The sequence below is a fragment of the Parambassis ranga genome, chromosome 5 (assembly GCF_900634625.1).
Source record: "Parambassis ranga chromosome 5, fParRan2.1, whole genome shotgun sequence".
NCBI lineage: Eukaryota > Metazoa > Chordata > Actinopteri > Ambassidae > Parambassis > Parambassis ranga.
In genome coordinates, this window is record NC_041026.1 from 19,820,098 (window position 1) to 19,837,875 (window position 17,778).

Here is a 17,778-nt window from a genome sequence, read left to right on the forward strand (position 1 = left end):
AGGCGGTTCTCAGCTCTTCCCTCCTCTCCATCAATCTCTGTCATAAATCTGTCAAGCAGAGAGAAAGGGAACTGCTGAATACAGATTTGTCAGCAATTAATCTAACCTCTATTACCAGACTTGGATATTGTGTCCTCTAGACCAGAGAACAATAAGCCACTCAAAGATGGAGCCCTGTGTGTGTGTGTGTGTGTATGTCTCTCTCTCTCTCTCTCTCTCTCTCTGTGTGTGTGTGTATATCTCTCTCTCTGTATGTGTGTGTGTGTGTGTGTGTGTGTGAGGGTGCGGGGTTCTTCCTTGGGTGGTGTTTAAACTGTTTTGTAGATCATAGAAAACAATATAAGCTCTTCCTGTGCTCAGCGTTATTATTTGTAATAAATTGTCTTTTTATACTATTAACTAAATGACATCACAATTAGAGGCCGGCTGCCTCTGCTGCAGTGTTGTAATTGGAAATCATTGAGACAGCAGCGCCATTTAACCTTGAGGACACACACACTGTTCTGAACATGAAGCTCGCTAATTAACATCCTGCACTTGATGAGGAGAAAAGACAGATGAGGAGTTAAGATTAAGATTAAGAAACCTTTATTAGTCCCACAATGGGGAAATTGCATTTTTGCAACGGCATACAGACAGCAAGGGATAAGTTAGGAAAAAGATATATACATTATAAAATAGGCTACCAATAAAAGATATATACATTATAAACAGTTTACATATTTAACAGTTATTGCACAGGTGAGTGGAGGAAGAAGTGGTTTATAAACTGTACATAGTGCATCAAAAACTAAATAGATAATTTATTGTATTGAGTATAGCACCTATCAGAAGTGTTTATTATACAGTCTGACAGCAGCAGGAAGGAAAGACCTTCTGTATCTCTCCTTCACACACCGAGGGTGGAGCAGTCTGCCACTGAAGCTGCTCTGCAGGGCTGACAGGGTGTCCTGCAGGGGGTGGGACTCATTGTCCAGCATGGATGTTAGTTTTGCCAGGACCCTCCTGTCACCCACCTCCTGCACTGAGTCCAGAGAGCAGCCCAGGACAGAGCTGGACTTCCTGATGACTCTGTCCAGCTTCTTCCTCTCCCTCTCAGTGATGCTGCTGTTCCAGCAGACCACACCATACATGATGACTGATGCCACCACAGAGTCATAAAAGGTCTTCAGGAGTGCCCCTTTCACTCCAAAAGACCGCAGTCTCCTCAGCAGGTAGAGCCTGCTCTGGCCCTTCCTGTACAGTGCGTCTGTGTTGTGAGTCCAGTCAAGTTTGTTGTTGAGGTGAACACCCAGGTACTTGTAAGAGTCCACCTGCTCAATGTCCATTCCCTGGATGTTCACCGGTAAGGGGGGGGCTGAGTGTCGTCTGCGAAAGTCCACCACCATCTCCTTGGTTTTCCCTGCATTGATCAGGAGGTGGTTTCGCTGACACCAGTCCACAAAGTTCTGCGTCAGTCCTCTGTACTCCGCGTCATCGTCATCTCTGATGAGACCAACAATCGCAGTGTCATCAGAGAACTTCTGCAGCACACAGCCGTCAGTGTTGTGTCTGAAGTCCGACGTGTAGAGGGTGAAGAGAAAGGGGGCCAGGACGGTCCCCTGAGGGGCACCCGTGTTACAGGTGAGCAGGTCAGACACACAGTTCTGGGCTCTCACAAACTGTGGTCGGTTTGTGAGGTAGTTCAGGGTGACGATACACATGTGGTGATGGTGGTGGTGATGCGTGTGTGTGTGTGTGTGAATGCAATGTGCTCCTTTTCATTGATTATTTGTCACTTGTCCACAAACTTGTACAACTGTTCAGTTTGAAGGTATGACACTTTTTCATGATGATGTGCTGGATACATGGCCCTGGTAAGGAATGGTGTTCCTAGTCTTTTTCTTTCTTCTTTTTTTTGGAGCCCCAGCTACACCCAACCCCCCAAGGATGCACAAACACACCAAAAGTGAGTGATTTCACATATTTAACAGAAAAAAATACTACTATTTCCTTTTCTTTTGATTCAAATTCTTGAGTTTATACTTTGTTTAGAGAGGTAATTAAATGGAAAGGTTGTGTTAAAAATGTGTAAAGACACTTTTGAGAACATAACAACTACAAACAAATCCTGGCCCTGCTGTGATTCTGGTGCCTCCCTAAGGGGTCTCAGGCAGATGGGACACTACAAGGACTCACTGATCCATCATGTAGCACACAAATGACGTTACACAATATTATGGCCCATCTCAAACAAACAAAAAAGCATTAGCTGTGGCTGGCTGGCTGCTATTTGGGGCAGCAGGACTGTGTATGTGGGACAAACTCAAAATAAACACTAAATGTCAGTGCAACTGTGAGAACCACTGATGATGTGTGACAACAATTGTCTATGATTTAGTTTTTGTGAAAGAAAAATATAAAATACATGACCAACCTCCAAATGCATGCATGCTGACACTGACATTGCCTGTGGGAGACAAAACCCACAATACACACATTTCCTGTTCTTCTCCCAAAGCTTTCCTGTTCCTGTTTTGCCCTCTCTCTTTTCTTCTGTCTCATAATTCACTTCACACATTATTTATTAAACATGCTTAGGCTTGTGGGATTTTTTTTAATCACATATTTAACTCTATACATACAACTGCAGTTTACTTTATTTACCGTAATTGCCCTTTTCCGACACCCTCACACACACACACACACACACACACACACACACACACATACACAATTATCATTAGTGGGACAGTTCAGTGGAGCAGTGGGTCAGTGCTCAGCTGCTCGAGACAGAATTAGAGTGGCAAACAGCTGAGCTTCTCTGGGGTGCTATCATGTGACCTATCCCACCCACAGGACCAAAGCAGCGCAGGGTTAGAGTTACCATGTCCAATTTCCAGCACGGCCGTTAACATGTGTGCGTGGAAATTCATCTTCCTGTGTACATTTGTGTCATATCTGTTTCAGTAGTTGTAATGGGAATTTCTCTATCAAGCTGTCATTAACGCACACTTTCTGCCCTTTTTCGTCCATGTGACCTGCTCACATGGCCACATGGCTGCACGTAGAGGTGTGATGACAGACCACATCTGGGGGGGCTTCAATGTATCAAACAGACCACCTTACCTATGATGAAAAGAACAGCCCCCCACAGCACATTTGGGATTGTTTAGATGTATTGTTTCCTAGTCTGCAAAATAACAGCGTGCCTGTTTTTTTTCCTGTCAGCAAAGCAGGTAAAGGGGAGAAAAAGCTGAGCGCTGCATTAGCCATTACTCCTCTGAGTCACCCAATGAAAGGTCTTATACCAAGCCTCTACCTCCTCTGCTATTACTGCAACTATGTAACTCACAGCAGATTATGCTCATATTGGCCTGTGTGCTGCACTGTTGGAAAACTGACATTGTGATTATAAATAAGATGAAAATTAAAGTTCTAAAATGCAGCTCACACACACACACGTCAAACAGGCCCATGAGTGTTTACAGCAGAGTAACCTGAGGAGTGGTCCACCATGTCCTGCCTATACCATAACTCTAAAAGCAGAACACACAGCTGTGTTTCTATGTATGAGCAGCCGGGGGTGTAAAGTGCAAAACAGGCAGCAGGATGACAGAATCAGAATCATGTTTATTGCCATGTAAGTGAAAGGGGTTCACAGGAAAAAGTCAAATGAGCAGCAGAGAAAATATATTATAAAGATATTGATATATTACAGGTGAAGAAATTAACCCACCTCTTAGTCAAAGGTTTGAGGCCAATGTTTAGGTCATTTGCTGCTGTCCATGCATGTGTGCAGGCCAGTGTGTGTGTGTGTGTGTGTGTGTGTGTGTGTGTGTGTGTGTGTGTGGTGGGGGGATGGGGTAACAGGAATTAGGTAATATTGACATGGTTGTTTCAACCCGGCCATCCAACAATAGGCTACTAAGATCAATGTACCAGATCAATAGAAGTCATTGACAATAACTGAACTTCTCATGTGATCAGAGAAGGAGAAAATTCAAAAGAATCTAGGTACCAGCATGCACCATCCATCAGAGTCTGATGCACATTGCATGTTCATCAGAGGCTGCGATTATATAATGCATCGCATTATGATCAAATGCACACATGCAAAAAAGTATACACACACACAGCAGGGGAAACATGCTCTTCTCTGACGCTGCATGATTGGTCACTTTTTCCCTCTTTCTCCCTTCCTGCTGAAATAGTTTTAACAAAAGAGAGGGAGTAAGGGGGAGGGGAGGGGTGGCGTAGTTGGGGGAGGGGATGTATGCGCTGCTCTGTTGTCACTCGGCGAGAGAGAGAGAGAGAGAGAGAGAGAGAGAGAGAGAGAGGGAGAGAGAGAAGGGGGGGAGGGAGAAGCGAGCTGGAGGGCGAGGGAGTGTAGGAGAAAAGGATAGGTTGCCAGAAGAGAGTAGAGTACAAGCCTGACTCACACACACACACACACACACGCAGGTTTACATCGGCTCTCCCTCCTCTCTTTCTGTTGTACATTGTGGAACTGTGGATTACTTTCCAAATTCACCTCTAACCGAACAAGCCCCGGCACGGTCAGGTCAGTACAGTCACTGGATTTTTGTGTCCTTTCAGCTGTTGTGACAGTGTTTCCGCTGCTCCCCGCTGTCTCTGCGCTCATGTGCCGCATGTCCCCTCCTGCGTTTTGTCGTTGCACATTTGTTTCCCTTCTACGCACCCATGAGGTTATTAGTTGTACACTACGATGAGAATATGCATGATGTTCCTCGCCTTCATGTTGCATCAGCGTTACACAGAGTTTAAAGTTCTTCTTGTCGTTATGGTTTATGGTTTTTGTGTTGAAACATTAGTTAAAAGTTGTGTGCGCAGACCGTGGTGAAACTCCATGTCAGTATTGAGCATTCAGACTCTTTCCACTACACAGTGGTGTAACTAAGTACATTTATTGTGACAGTTTTAATATATTTTAATTTTACTTTATATACATTTTGTGCCAGGTTTTAGAGAGATGTGTACTTTGTACTCTACCATACATTCTCACTATAATTTACAGAGTGGGACCTCATCATGACATAACACTGCAAAATTAGCTGAATGAAGCTGAAAGCAGCAATAATAATAACAATAGCAGTTTGTTTTAGTGGAGGGATTTTTTTAGCTTTATTTTTTTTAGTATTTAAACAAAGTATGTTTCTTGTTACACTACATAAACACATGGTGCACATGAAAATCCTCCTCCTCAGGTGAATTTCCCTCAGATTTTCCCATAGCGATGTTTTGAAGAAGGTGATGTGAAATAAGTGTACCCCTCTTTATTATAATATAATGTCCTCTTGAAGAACATCCAGTTAGAGCCTGTGGTGCCTGTTGACAGTGGTGTGTTTGTGTTCCTCAGGTGGCAGCGTGTTAGAGCGGTGCAGGACTGTGAGATGAACCATGGAGCCGGCCACTAGCCGAGCCACAACCGACAGCAGGAGACCTAGCACTAACCCAGGAAAGTCCCGCAGCAGCATGCAGCCTGGCCTTCACTAGCACCCAAGTGGACCCGGTCCTCTCCTCTTCACCTGGGGCCAGGGCTGCAGAATGCTCAGTCCTGTCACCCCATACAGTAAGTCTTTTGTTTATTTCTTTTTCTTCTTTTTTAATGTGGGTGTGCACAGCTGTAGTCTGTTTTCCTGTACAGGCTTTCTTCTTTTGTCCATCTTCTGTGGCTGTGCAGAGGGAAGCGATGTGCCGGAGGGGAAGAAGGGGGTGTTCTATGAAGAAGTCATGTTGAGAAGGCAGATATGCTAATGGCTTTAACAGCTGAGGAATTTCACAGAAAGTGTTCAGTCACTGTCTTTTCAACCTCTCCATGTGGATGCAGCACTGAAACAATCTGTTTAACCAGACTGCAGCTACTGCCTTGTCTTTTTTAACAGCGTTAAACAGAGAAACAGCTGAAACACTGCATTTCTGGTTTCACTGAAGGCAGAAAGGAGATGATGTTTCTGTGTGTCACATGTAAAATCACACATCACAGAATAGCCCCTGTTTGTATACATAGTAATGATGAGAAGTTGTTGAATATATGCTGATATTGACTGACTGGGATATTGATTAGGCCAAGCTTTAACAGGATTACAACGCTAACCTTTTGGAATAATGCAACAGGGATAAAATCTGCATGTTTTTACGCAGCTAAAGCCCAGAGGTGCAGACAAACTTTTTTTTTTCCCACTGAGAATGAGAGTTGATTGAGTAACGTGCATCTGTCACATTCCTCCATCAAAGTGACTCACAGCGTGATGTTAGTTTTCTTCCTGCAGATATTTCGAGCACTCATACGCTGCCGGTTTCTTTTTTTCTTATCGATCTCCAAACCAGTAACCATACAAACACCATCACCAGCAGCTCATTAAGGCCTCTGTAATCATGATAGTGTGACAGCAAAAGAGTGATGAGCAGTTTTAGCGTTTTTTTAGTAGCCAGTTACCAGGGCGAAGTGATTCTGTGAATGAAAGCCTGGATCATTAGTAACCTGGTGTCAACAGCCTCTCATTAGTCTAGAATAGTGGGACACATAAACATCACCCTCTGCCTCTATAGTCCTCTATTGCTTGTTAAAGCAATTGTAGCACACGTTCAATCCTCATTAGGCATTATAGTGTAAGATCTGCTGGTAGTGAGATGACAGAGAAAGAGCAAAGGACAGATGGAGAAGACGTGAGGAGGGACTGGTCAGCTGCAGCCTGATATATGAGTGGACACAATAAGCAAAGAGGGGGCCAGGCCAGCCTCTGCCACATGTGAGTGTGTGAGCTAAAGGGGTGGGGGAGGGGAAAACTGACCACACAGGCTGGGACACACAGTCCTGTCTTTACTACTGCACAGAGGGGCTGAAGGAGGCAAGAATGTGGAGGGAGGGGGGGAGTGAGGGGGAGTGAAGGAAAAATAGAATGAAGAGAACACACGGAGCAAAGATATTTAACATCAACTTAGAGTATAGTGTTTTGAGATGAATTAGTGTGATTGCATTACTCACTTTTGGTTTTGAAGTGACTTCAGGTCAGAAGTGTGTTGAGCCTAAGTCATATATGGTACAGTATTTGATTGGCTGACAGCAGTGTGGCCTGGTGGACTGCACAGGCCTGCAGAAAAAAGGGGGAAGGGGAAATAGGACAGAGAGGGAGGGTCTACTGCTCAGCAGATCCTTCCTTCTTCACACTGACTTTGTCCTGAGTGTTTTAGACTATGGTCATGGCTTACATAACAGTCTAACCCACATTTACCCTGTAAGCAACAAGACAGATTAGATGGGTGATGTGTGTGTGTGTGTGTGTGTGTGTGTAGTCCATGGTGTATTTTATCAGGAACCCTGACTTCATCCTACTTCATGTATATTCATATCCCATTTCTCCTTTCATGTGTTCTGTATTGATCTTGGCAGTGGTGTGAATCAACTCTTAACTAATACAAATCACCCAATAATGTGCAACCAGCTGATAGGTCATTTATCAGCACTGTAAGTAAGCATGTGCTGCCTATCTTTCTGTTTTCTTCCTGCTTTCCTGTAGCCTGGGAGTGGACGCTGTGTGCTAAGTGTACAGAGAGGATATGTGCTTTGTAAATAGATCTCAGGTTAGATTCCTGACATTCCAGCTGCTTGACTCATCCGATAGATGACCAAGAGTCCTGCTGTCTGGTGGCCAGCTGAAGCTAAAACACTGCTTGGAACAAAAAAACACAATATGGGTGTGTACTTTGCTGGAGACAATATGTGTGTTTGTATTTCTGATTGTCAGTCCACCTTAAGGAGATGTGGTTTAAAAGAACCAACAGAAACCCCTCAGTTCCAGAAGGGTGATTTTTGTTGTGCACTCACCAGCCATCTCTGATGCTTCACAACCCCCAAATCCCATTCCAGGCAGCCCCTTCCCCCACATATACTTCCATCTAATTAACCTCTAATTACTCACCCTGACCATGTAGTGGACCTGGATCCAAACCAGCCTCTGCTGATGCACAGAAAACATTGCATAATCACAGGTGCTTTGAAGAGGAAGTCATGTTATCAGATTTCACTAAATATAAATGGCACTGAAAGGGATTTTAGTGAAGCATGGTGACAGGTGGGCAGAGAAAGAATTGATGAGGCTGCTGTTTATAAGTGTATCTCTGTCTGTACACACTGCTGCACGCATTGCTGTGTGGCTCATAGTAATTATATATGTATATGTGTTAAGGTCCATGTTGTCTATAATAAAAATGATATTTTTTGTGAGTGCTATGTTCTGAGTGAGTTGCAGGTGGCTTACTTGCCTGTGTTGGGTCATTCCATTACATAGACCTGCACACAGAATTATGCAGCTTACATGTTTTTGAATCCATAAAAATGAGGTTTTTGTAAACACTGTGACCCAATTTTAGTTGAAAACTTTGCATTTGCCTCCTTGCTGGGATATGTCGTTCACGATGCGTCCTTCAGTGATTGGTTAACCATGAACAGTAAAGTACTGGGATTCCTTTTGTGGTCAAGCCTGATGATTTTTGTATTTTCTCGAAAAAGGTCAAATGATTTGTAGAAAAATTGGCAGAGACTATGCAGGGTCAGGAGCTTTCTGAGGGGGTCATTAAAGCAAATGTGATCACTTGGTGCAAACATAGCACCATTATCACTGCATCCAAACATTCAAATGTTTAGCAGCAGAAAGTAAAGTTTATTTTCATACTGAACAAACCTGGCTTTTGTCCTTACTGAAGGAAAAGGAGTACAGTTCCTGGGTCAGATTACTCTGTTGTTATTATAGCTTCAAGTTCTGTCTGAACATTAAACCAATATAGACACAAGACTTAAAAAGTATAAATGCACACACACACACACCGTCACGTGCTCCCAACATTTAGGAATGCAGTGATACAAACCCTCAGGGTGTGCTGACAAACGTCTTCGCATGATGACCACCTAAAACTCTTACTCTTGCACCACAGCTCCACAGCAGTTACATGACCTCATAGTAAGCAAAGAAACACATAGAACTCACCGAAACCCTAATAAGAGGCAGAAAAGATTAAAAGATGTGGTTCAGTATATAAATGCAGCATGTAAGAAACTTGAGTGTAAATGAAATCTATTTGTAAGCCTGCATCCTTAAACCTAATGCTCTTTAAATAGCTCTGTACATAACTCATTTGAAGTCAGCCCACAACAATGCAGCACAAACAGTACACAACCATAAACTGACAGCCCTGAAGCCATGACCTCATTCTGCGTTCTTGTTTCTGCATTTTTCCCCTAATCATCTGCATTAAAAAGCCACGCCAGAGCAGGACACAGGAACACTGTTCACCAGTGTGGTGGTAATCACAATGATTAAGGGAAACTGTCATAGTAGCTCTCAAACCAGCTTAGTGCTCATCTTTGTCTGTTGGTAAGCCAAGCATGGCCAAGAATGAAGGGGTGTTTCAAGCCCCCGAGCTGACACAATGTTTTAGATTAGGGCTACATGCTCATTCGTTCATCCCTCCTAACACCCAAACCAGTGCTCTGCTAATATCCTCACTTACACACAGATGTCTGATCCTATACAGCAATCATGGGCAGTAGGAGGTTGCAGAAATGTAAATTAAATAATTTAAAAAATAAATACAAATCTGTGATTTCTAAAATTCATTTCAATTATACAGAAATAGTTAAGTAGAAGTTGTGCCGCAAAAAGAAAATAATATAAAAAAAAGACAAAAAGAAGAAGCTGATAAAATGATCACCATGTTGTGTTATCACGCAGTTAAACAGTAACATAATGAGTTACAGGCTCGGTTTAGCCAGCTTCTTTAATTTGTGTCACTTACTGTCAGATTGTCACCACACGCTGAAAGTCCCATAAGCCTTGTGCTCTAATCCATCATTAGTCTGGTTTTCTTCCCTCAGTCTGGTCCCTGACCCGTCCAGACCCTCTGGTGCACTCTTCCATCTGATCTCACAGTGATCCCTCCATTTGATGTGTTCACACATTCCTTTGCTGATTTTTTTGATCAGGATTTCCAGACACACTAGATTACAAAGTTTACAAAGGTTTGGCTAGATTAAAGACCATCTGCTAAAGTTGTTGTGAGAGGAATAGATTGAAGACTAAAGCGACAAATGATTGGCTTATGCCTGCATTCAGCATGACCAGTGAGTACCACGCTGTCTGCAGAACCTTCTTTTTAGTGTAACCCAGTCTTTACTGGTTTATTTTGTGACTGCATGCATCCTGCTGTAGAGATGGTGCTGTTCTATTGCTCTATCAGACACAAATGAGAGTCTATTTCATCAGGCACATTGATTTGTGGACCCCAGTGCAGTGACAGGATTTGAGGGCATACAAGAGGATTCCCTCACTCCTCAAAATCAACCTTAATCCAGGAACAACATTGGACTTGAGAAGGCTTTAAGTTAAACTCAAGCAAGCAGCTGTGAAGAGATTGGACTTCAGGGCTTGTGCTCTGTAACATTTATTGTAGTCATGTTTGTCCAAATATTCACAGAGGCTGTTTTTTTACTGTATGGCTAATGTAGCATGATGTGGTCATGGATTTACAGAGGACACATCCACTTGCATGTCAGTAGAACTGATATCAGTCCAATGAAAAGAAAACATGCTAAGGAGTAAGAAGATGATTGTATTGAAAATATTGTGATGTCTTCTTCTGTGTTTCCTTTACCCATCCTTTTCTCTGTCTTTTTGGGTCTCTGGGTCCTTTGGTTCTGCATTCAAAAATGCTTTAACAGTGGTTGCACAGCAGGCACAGTGGCTTAGGGGCCCCTTAACCCTTTGGGCCCCCAGGACTGTGCCCATTAGGTAATCTGCAGATTTACCATGAAATACTACAAATCAACATCCTCCTTTCAGAAGATAAGATAAGTGGTTTTCATTCTAATCAAAGTGTAAGAAATTTTTTTCCACTGCTTCATCTTTGTGTGTGTACGTACGCTGAACGTAAGCACACAGTGTTTTCGGTGCTTTAGGTTGGGCTCCATAGCAGTCAGAATTCCCTGGAGCACAGGGATTTCCCAGATCCCGGGTGGAGCTTGTGCTGCTCGAGAGCACTGCGATCCCTGGATTGGATGAGAGGGATTATTGGGCTGAAGGATCATTTAATTTAGGGATAAACATGTGGGCCGTTTAGAGGCCCATCTGGTGGTCCTTGTGGACATGTGACCCGACCCAGTATAATCCACATGTAGACAGGCTGGTCACGTGAGCGAGCAAGTGCATGTGTGATAGTGATGATGAATAAATGCTTTCTGACAAAAGTGCATAACCTCAAGAAGGAATAGAGCTAATAAAAGTTAATTAATTAACAAAAAACATTCTCTGGAACTATCGTCTCTGCCAATCCTTATTTTTTTAATTACTACAGAGTGTTTTGTATGAGCTGTAGTGAAACCTGCCTTTGATTATATTCATTTCATATTAGTCTTTATATCTTTAAGATCGTCTGAGAAAAGCTTCCCTATAAAACAACACTCAACAAAGACACAAACCAGAACTCTAAGTTTAAAGAGTTAAAATTGATACGTTAAATTTGATGTACAGACATAAGAATTATTTGCTCGAATCTTAGTTGCATCTTCTTCTGTCCAGTGCTGTTGTAAGGGAAGCCCCTCTGGCCCGGGCCTGGGGTCAGGACAGTTTAATAATACTCTGCAATGCCTGGAATGTCAGCCTAATGCCAGTTCAAAAAGACAAGCCCTCCACCACTAAACCAGTGGATTACTCCGTTTGTGTAAATGTGCATGTATAATCAGACATGCTGCTTGGTGATCAGACCTGTTTCACTGCTCATCACACTTGTTCTTTCTGCAGATGTACTGCTACTAGCAGTCTCTGTGTAATATGGAGAAAATCTACTATGATCTCTCTCTCTCTCTCTCTCTCTCTTTCTCTCTCTCTCCCTGGTGACCCCGCCCCCGTCCAGCAGACCCCTGAGGTTTGGGCCGAATTAGATCACACGCTTGGTGGGGGTGGCTTTGTGGACTAAGAGACTCAGAAAGAGACAACAATGGCCCCAATGTGAGAGAGGCAAAAGCAGAGGGCAGCACGCAGGCTGATAGAGCTTATCGCCGTGGAGACCACGCTTGGGGCTATGTTGGCAGCTTCTCATAAAGATTAGAACAGTTGTCCCCTGCTTGGATAAAACTGTGTAAAAGAACATGGGCTAAGCGTTGACAGGATTCTGGCAAAGGGTCAGCGTGAGCGTTGAGTTTTATCTTGCGAGGGAGTTGTAGGAGGCAGAAAAATTTGGTGTAGACAATCATGTCATCATAGTGTGAATGTGTGAATTAACATCGTGGGTCTTGTTTTCCTTTCAGGTCTGTTGAAGATGCACTGGTCTCCGGAGCACGCTGCCCCTTTATCTCAGTGGCCTGAGCAGCACCTAGATGTCACATCCACCACCTCACCCCCTTCTGCCCACAAACACGACCCATACACTGCAGCTGCCCGTCGCAGCTACGCACCAGCAGGTTATCCCTGGGCCAGTGATGACATATCAGCCCTTACTGCGTCTTCCCTGCTCAAACGCTACGCAGAGAAGTACTCAGGCCTGGAGCTGTCCTATGAACGCCCTGCTGCAGGGGCCTATGCTGAGCCTGGAACTTTCTTAAAAACAGAATCTGAGCCCTGGGCACTGGGTCAGGGGATTGAGTGTTACCCTGGACTGGAGGCACTAACTGGCACCAAGGTGGGCTCTGCCTCTGTGGGGATCCCAGCCACAGGAAGCGTAACAGTAGTGAGCAGTAATCTGTCCTCTGAACCGGGCTACAGCGGAGCTGGCACCTGCACTGCACCATCATCTCAGGAATACCCTCCTGCTTACAACAGCACCTACCTGTCCTCAGGATACTGCCCTCAGCCCAGCGCAGCACTTCCACCTGCCCCACTCCACTCTTTGCAGGCAGCTCCCACTCTAGTGCCCAGCTACAGTGCCAGCACTCCTGTTTACAACTACCCACCAGGATGCTACCCCCAAACCAGCCTGTCCTCTGGATACAGCCACCCCAGTGCCTCCTATCTGCCCTCTGGGATTAGTGCTCCCACCCCTCTGGCTCCGAGGCCCACCATGGTGGGTGGAAGTTACAGCTACCCATCCCACAGCCTCGGAGGGAGCACTGAGGCAGGGGCGCCACTGAAACGCAAGGCCTTTGAGATGACGGAGGAAGGACAGGAGGGAGCAGAGGTTGAGGGATCCCGCTATAGAAAGTATGGCAATGGCCACGGAAACAGTCACAGCAAAGGGCACGGCAATGGCTACGATATGAGTGGCCCAGCCTCAGACCCACAGGCCTACAAATCTGGAAAGCCTCTGATTTCACCCCCTTATGGAGGGGCAGGGGACTACAGCCCGCCGTCAGGCCTAGCAGGAGAGAGTGTATCTGGGGAGCACAGTTTTCCTCAGCAGCAGAGAATGTCTATGAAGATCCCTGCGTCTCATACGCGATCTGAGGACCCCAGCGGGGGGCGCTAATAGCCACCTTCTGATTCCCTCGCTCCTTAAAATCAAACCAGGGGGTCTTAACCCAGACAGACATTGGACTTGTCAATGAAAAGTTTATTCTCCCTAGCAAACACAAGAGGGCGCACAAGACAAGTGTTTATTTCTTGTGTATGTTTTCATCATGTTTTCCAAAGATTCACAGGGGCAGGTTGCCCTTACGAGGTTGAGGTAAGTCTTAGGAGTGAGGTTGAGGCATTCTCTACATAGATAGCATCAAGACAGCCTAAATGTATGAGTGTCTGTTTCTCTCAGGATCCTATTTATTTCCTGTCTGCTACTGTGGCAGCAGCACTGCAGTGCTGCTGTGATTATTTGTGGCCATCATGTATGTTAAAGGCCTTTGACTGCAATATGTTCTGTCACACCACAAAAAAAAATCATTACTGACCAAAAAGTAAAGAGAGCAATAACTGACATGGAGAGACTGCCATACTACTTCAGCACAATCACTGCTACACAGATGCAGGGCTCAGGGCCTCACTGAGCCTTGAGAAATGAATGTCTACCTTTTCCTTTCTAGTCTACCTTTCCTTCCCTGCCTCCTCTGCTCAACCTTTTTACACTTTATCGCTACATATCAAGCTGCTCATCACATGATTACGTGGTTAGAAACCACAAAGCCGCCCTTTAAATTGAAATCCTTTAAATTTAGTAGTAAAGAAAGAATGGGAGGAAGATTTACAAATACATGCACATCATCTTCAAAGATAATCCTGACATATTTTTTTCTCATATGTAAATATGTGAATACACCTCAACATTGCTTAACATTGCCTTTAAAAAACGGAATCAATGAAACAAAACATCCAATCCTATGTCTACATATTAATTTGAAGTTTTTAAAAAAATGTTTATTCCTTCAGTTTGGATGCACAGACAGGACCGGCAGGCAGTGCAGCGAGCCTCTCAGTTGCCTCTCACAGTTTATACTCACAGTCTTTATGACAATTCACCTGCCTGTCTGCTTTAAAGAAGAAAAAAGGATCTCTTTACTTTTGCCTCTCAGAAGGATGATTTATAGTTGTGTTATCGAATACTCAGGAAGAATATTGTTACCTCAAAATGATAAAATTAAGAATGTATATTATTACCTTAGGGTGTTTGTAGGGAGCTTTACAGAGCAAGACGAGTGGAGCCATGGCTGACACTTCAGGGAACTTACAAGGCCTTCAGTAGTATAAACACACACACAGACATGCACACACGCACACACAATGTATCCACATGGCTTCTTGGCGCTGGGAAACTTGAGGTTTTTGTACCAAGGCCTGAAATGTTGAATGTAATTCAGATGTTTTTTTTTTTTTAAGGACAATACATGCCATAATGATGTTTTTAGATATATGAAACATATTTTCTTCATGTATAGATGTAATTTTCTTATAGGTTTTTGGTGGAGAAATGAATGACATGTTAAGTGTTAGTGTAGTTAGCAGTGGGGAAATATTTTCACAGACAAACTGTCAAAAACAAAGCACTCCCGATAGACACACCTTGTCACTACAGTATATATGCTTTATAATAGAATTTGTTTTGATTAAATGTCTTAATACAAGATCAAATTCAAATGTCAGTATTTTAATAACAACCACTTGACATAGTTCAGTCAGCTTTAGCTCAAATGTGAACTGCCACCACAAAGAAGGGAAAGGGTTAATATTAAGTCTGTACATTAGAATATATGTAAAGCTGCAACTCATCCATCATCACTTTAAATTGTGCCATACTCTCATTTTTATTTTGCAAAGGAAGTAACAAAAGGGCGACACACACTTATCTTACTGCTTCTTTTCACACATTTGTCAAATTAAACTTCCTCAGATTGTGGTTTAGAGTTAACAAAAAAAAATCCCTTTTAATAGACCGAGCTAGAAAAAAAAAAAGAAAATAATAATAATGTATTTGTACCCCCTGATTTGACAAGTATTTAAGCGCTTAGCTACAAAAAAAATAAATGCTCTTCAATGCCACTCATAAAGAACATGCTCTACATGAACCTGTGACAGGTATTTGCCGTTTCAATGGATGACTCTGCTTCAGTGAAGGGCTGTGGAGTCACACTCACCCCACAGGCTGGACGTCAGTGTTGATCTTTGTTCACTCTGTTGTACTTTTGTTGCATTTGTACATTCTCTGTAACCATTTCTACCTCATTTTGAAGACATTGTACATGGAAGTATTTATTTCATGTCGTTTCACATGCCAGTTTTCAGGAGCAATTTTTTGAACTTCTTGACCTGTTCTTAGTCTACCTCACTAAAGACTGTTGTGTCATGGAAATGAAGATTATACCAAAAAAAGAGAGAGAGAAAAAAAATTCTGGACTTTGTCTTTTTGTCTGTGGAAATGAAAAATGTTTGATGTTTAAGTGTTCTTATCTTTCACTAAATAATACTATGAGAAGTGAGTTTTTGTTGCAGCATGGGTGTTTTCTGCTTTCACTGAATTCAATGAACATGCAGGTTATTATAGACTCTCCTCAGCTGATTCCTACACATGCTTAGTTGTCATCAACTTCAACATTATAAATATAAACACTTTTGCTGTGTTAGTACTGAGATCAAACTCAAACCTGTGATGACAGAAATTAAACGGCAGTAAAACTTCATCATATCACCTAAATATAGTCACACTGCAGCAGCAGAAAAGCAGTGAAACAGCGACACCTACAGGATGTTTTTTCAGAAGTATCTCGTCAGCACAGAGATTCGCAACTTTTGTCTGGTAAACATCAGCTTTAACAAGTGATTACAAAAGATACAATCAATAAATAATAATCTGGAATGTGTTATAAAATATCTATATTTATGTTATATATAATGATTCCTGAAAAAAGTCTAAAAGCATCTTCAAACATTAAAAACAGAAATATTAATTGTCATTCAGCTTATCATTTAATTAATTACCCATAAAAATCAGGAGCAGCTGGATAAATGTTTTAAGCTCTCCTCAGTGTTTGTGTATTTGCATTGCATGAAGTCATTTTAAACTATTTTCCAGGCCATGTTGTTACCAGCTGGAGGGTCATTATTACTGTAAGTGAGTTTCAATTGTATCAGCTACATTCGTCTATAGATACACGCACAGTGGTTGAAAATCAACAAATAAAAATAACAAATCAAGAATAAATGTTGGATTTTTGTCAGTGTAGGCATTTCATATTACCTTCTTGAATGTATGCAAGCGATGCAGTTATTTTCTCCACTAGAGGGCGTCAGAGAGTCGTTTGAAGCAGTGTGTGATAGTTCAACACACAGTTATTAACAGCTGTGATATCTGCACTGCCAGGGAGGAAACAAAACTGAGAAGTCACAGCGAGCTGAGCTTAAAAAAATCGTCAGTGAATTAGAAGAATGAGCAGGAAGGTTTGAATATGTCAGGCTCATGGGCCCAGCACCTTCACTGTCCACACTGAACTGCTCTGACCAAAGAAACCATGACCTCACACAGATATATGATCATGGCAGTTTATCATATTACATTAACTTAGAAGGCATACAATAAACCACACATACACACACACACACACACACACACACGTCTCCTTCACAAAGCTGCTGCCATCTCAAACAACCTCCCACCGTCCTACTTAATCCACATCTTACATCTGCAGCTCCGATGGAAGCAGGGAAAACAGAAAACTGAAGGGGTGGGGTGGGTGTGTGTGTGTGTGGGGGGGCTTAGACAAAACACAGTGCAGCATTTATACAGTAAAGCCACCACATTCAGAGAAATGACAGCATGGAAACGAGCAACTCCTACACATAAAATAACCTAAATTTAACAGTTATCCGTAAACTTAACTGGTCTAGGACAAAAAAGAATAAAATAAATCCTCTGTTCATTGTTCTCATTTAATGTTTTGGTCTCTTGCAGTAGCTTCCTCTCCTCCTCTACTTTGCTCAGTGTTGCTTAGGAGGTGCTGTACAGTGCACAGTCTGAGCCTATTGGGAACATGCTGCTGACTCAGCCCAGGCCACTGCATTCATCTATCTGCACTGCAGTGCTGTCTCTGCTTACCCCCACCCTCCTCTTCCTCCTCCTCCTCGTTCAGTGCGCCACCTTACACTCACACACACTATACACACACAGATTAAAGACACATGCATACCTGCATGTAGTGTTGCACCCTGACACGCCCAAGCACACAAACATCACAACTAGACAATAAAAATGAACACAAAAACAGTGAAATGTAGAAACATCTCTGTCCAAACAGCTGCTGCTTCTCTCCTCCATTGTATTGTGATTATGGTGAGAAAGACAAACATGTCAGACATAACCAAAAACGAC

At 43.0% G+C, this 17,778-nt stretch overlaps 1 protein-coding gene across 1 annotated transcript; it reads left to right on the forward strand.

Moving 5' to 3' along the window:
- The first annotated feature begins 4,376 nt into the window (after positions 1 to 4,376).
- On the forward strand, positions 4,377 to 15,796 carry LOC114436123 (fidgetin). The gene is made up of 3 exons (XM_028406228.1): positions 4,377 to 4,543; positions 5,360 to 5,572; positions 12,302 to 15,796. Exons 2-3 carry the CDS (start codon positions 5,548 to 5,550, stop codon positions 13,453 to 13,455), a joined length of 1,179 nt encoding a protein of 392 aa, XP_028262029.1. The 5' UTR covers positions 4,377 to 4,543; positions 5,360 to 5,547; the 3' UTR covers positions 13,456 to 15,796.
- The last annotated feature ends 1,982 nt before the right edge of the window (positions 15,797 to 17,778 follow it).

Bases quoted from the DNA above. Each gene is read 5' to 3' on its own strand.
- LOC114436123 (XM_028406228.1), top strand. From the start codon at position 5,548: ATGCTCAGTCCTGTCACCCCATACA. The intron at 5,573-12,301 runs GTAAGTCTTTTG...TTTTCCTTTCAG, and splicing joins CAGTCCTGTCACCCCATACA to GTCTGTTGAAGATGCACTGG.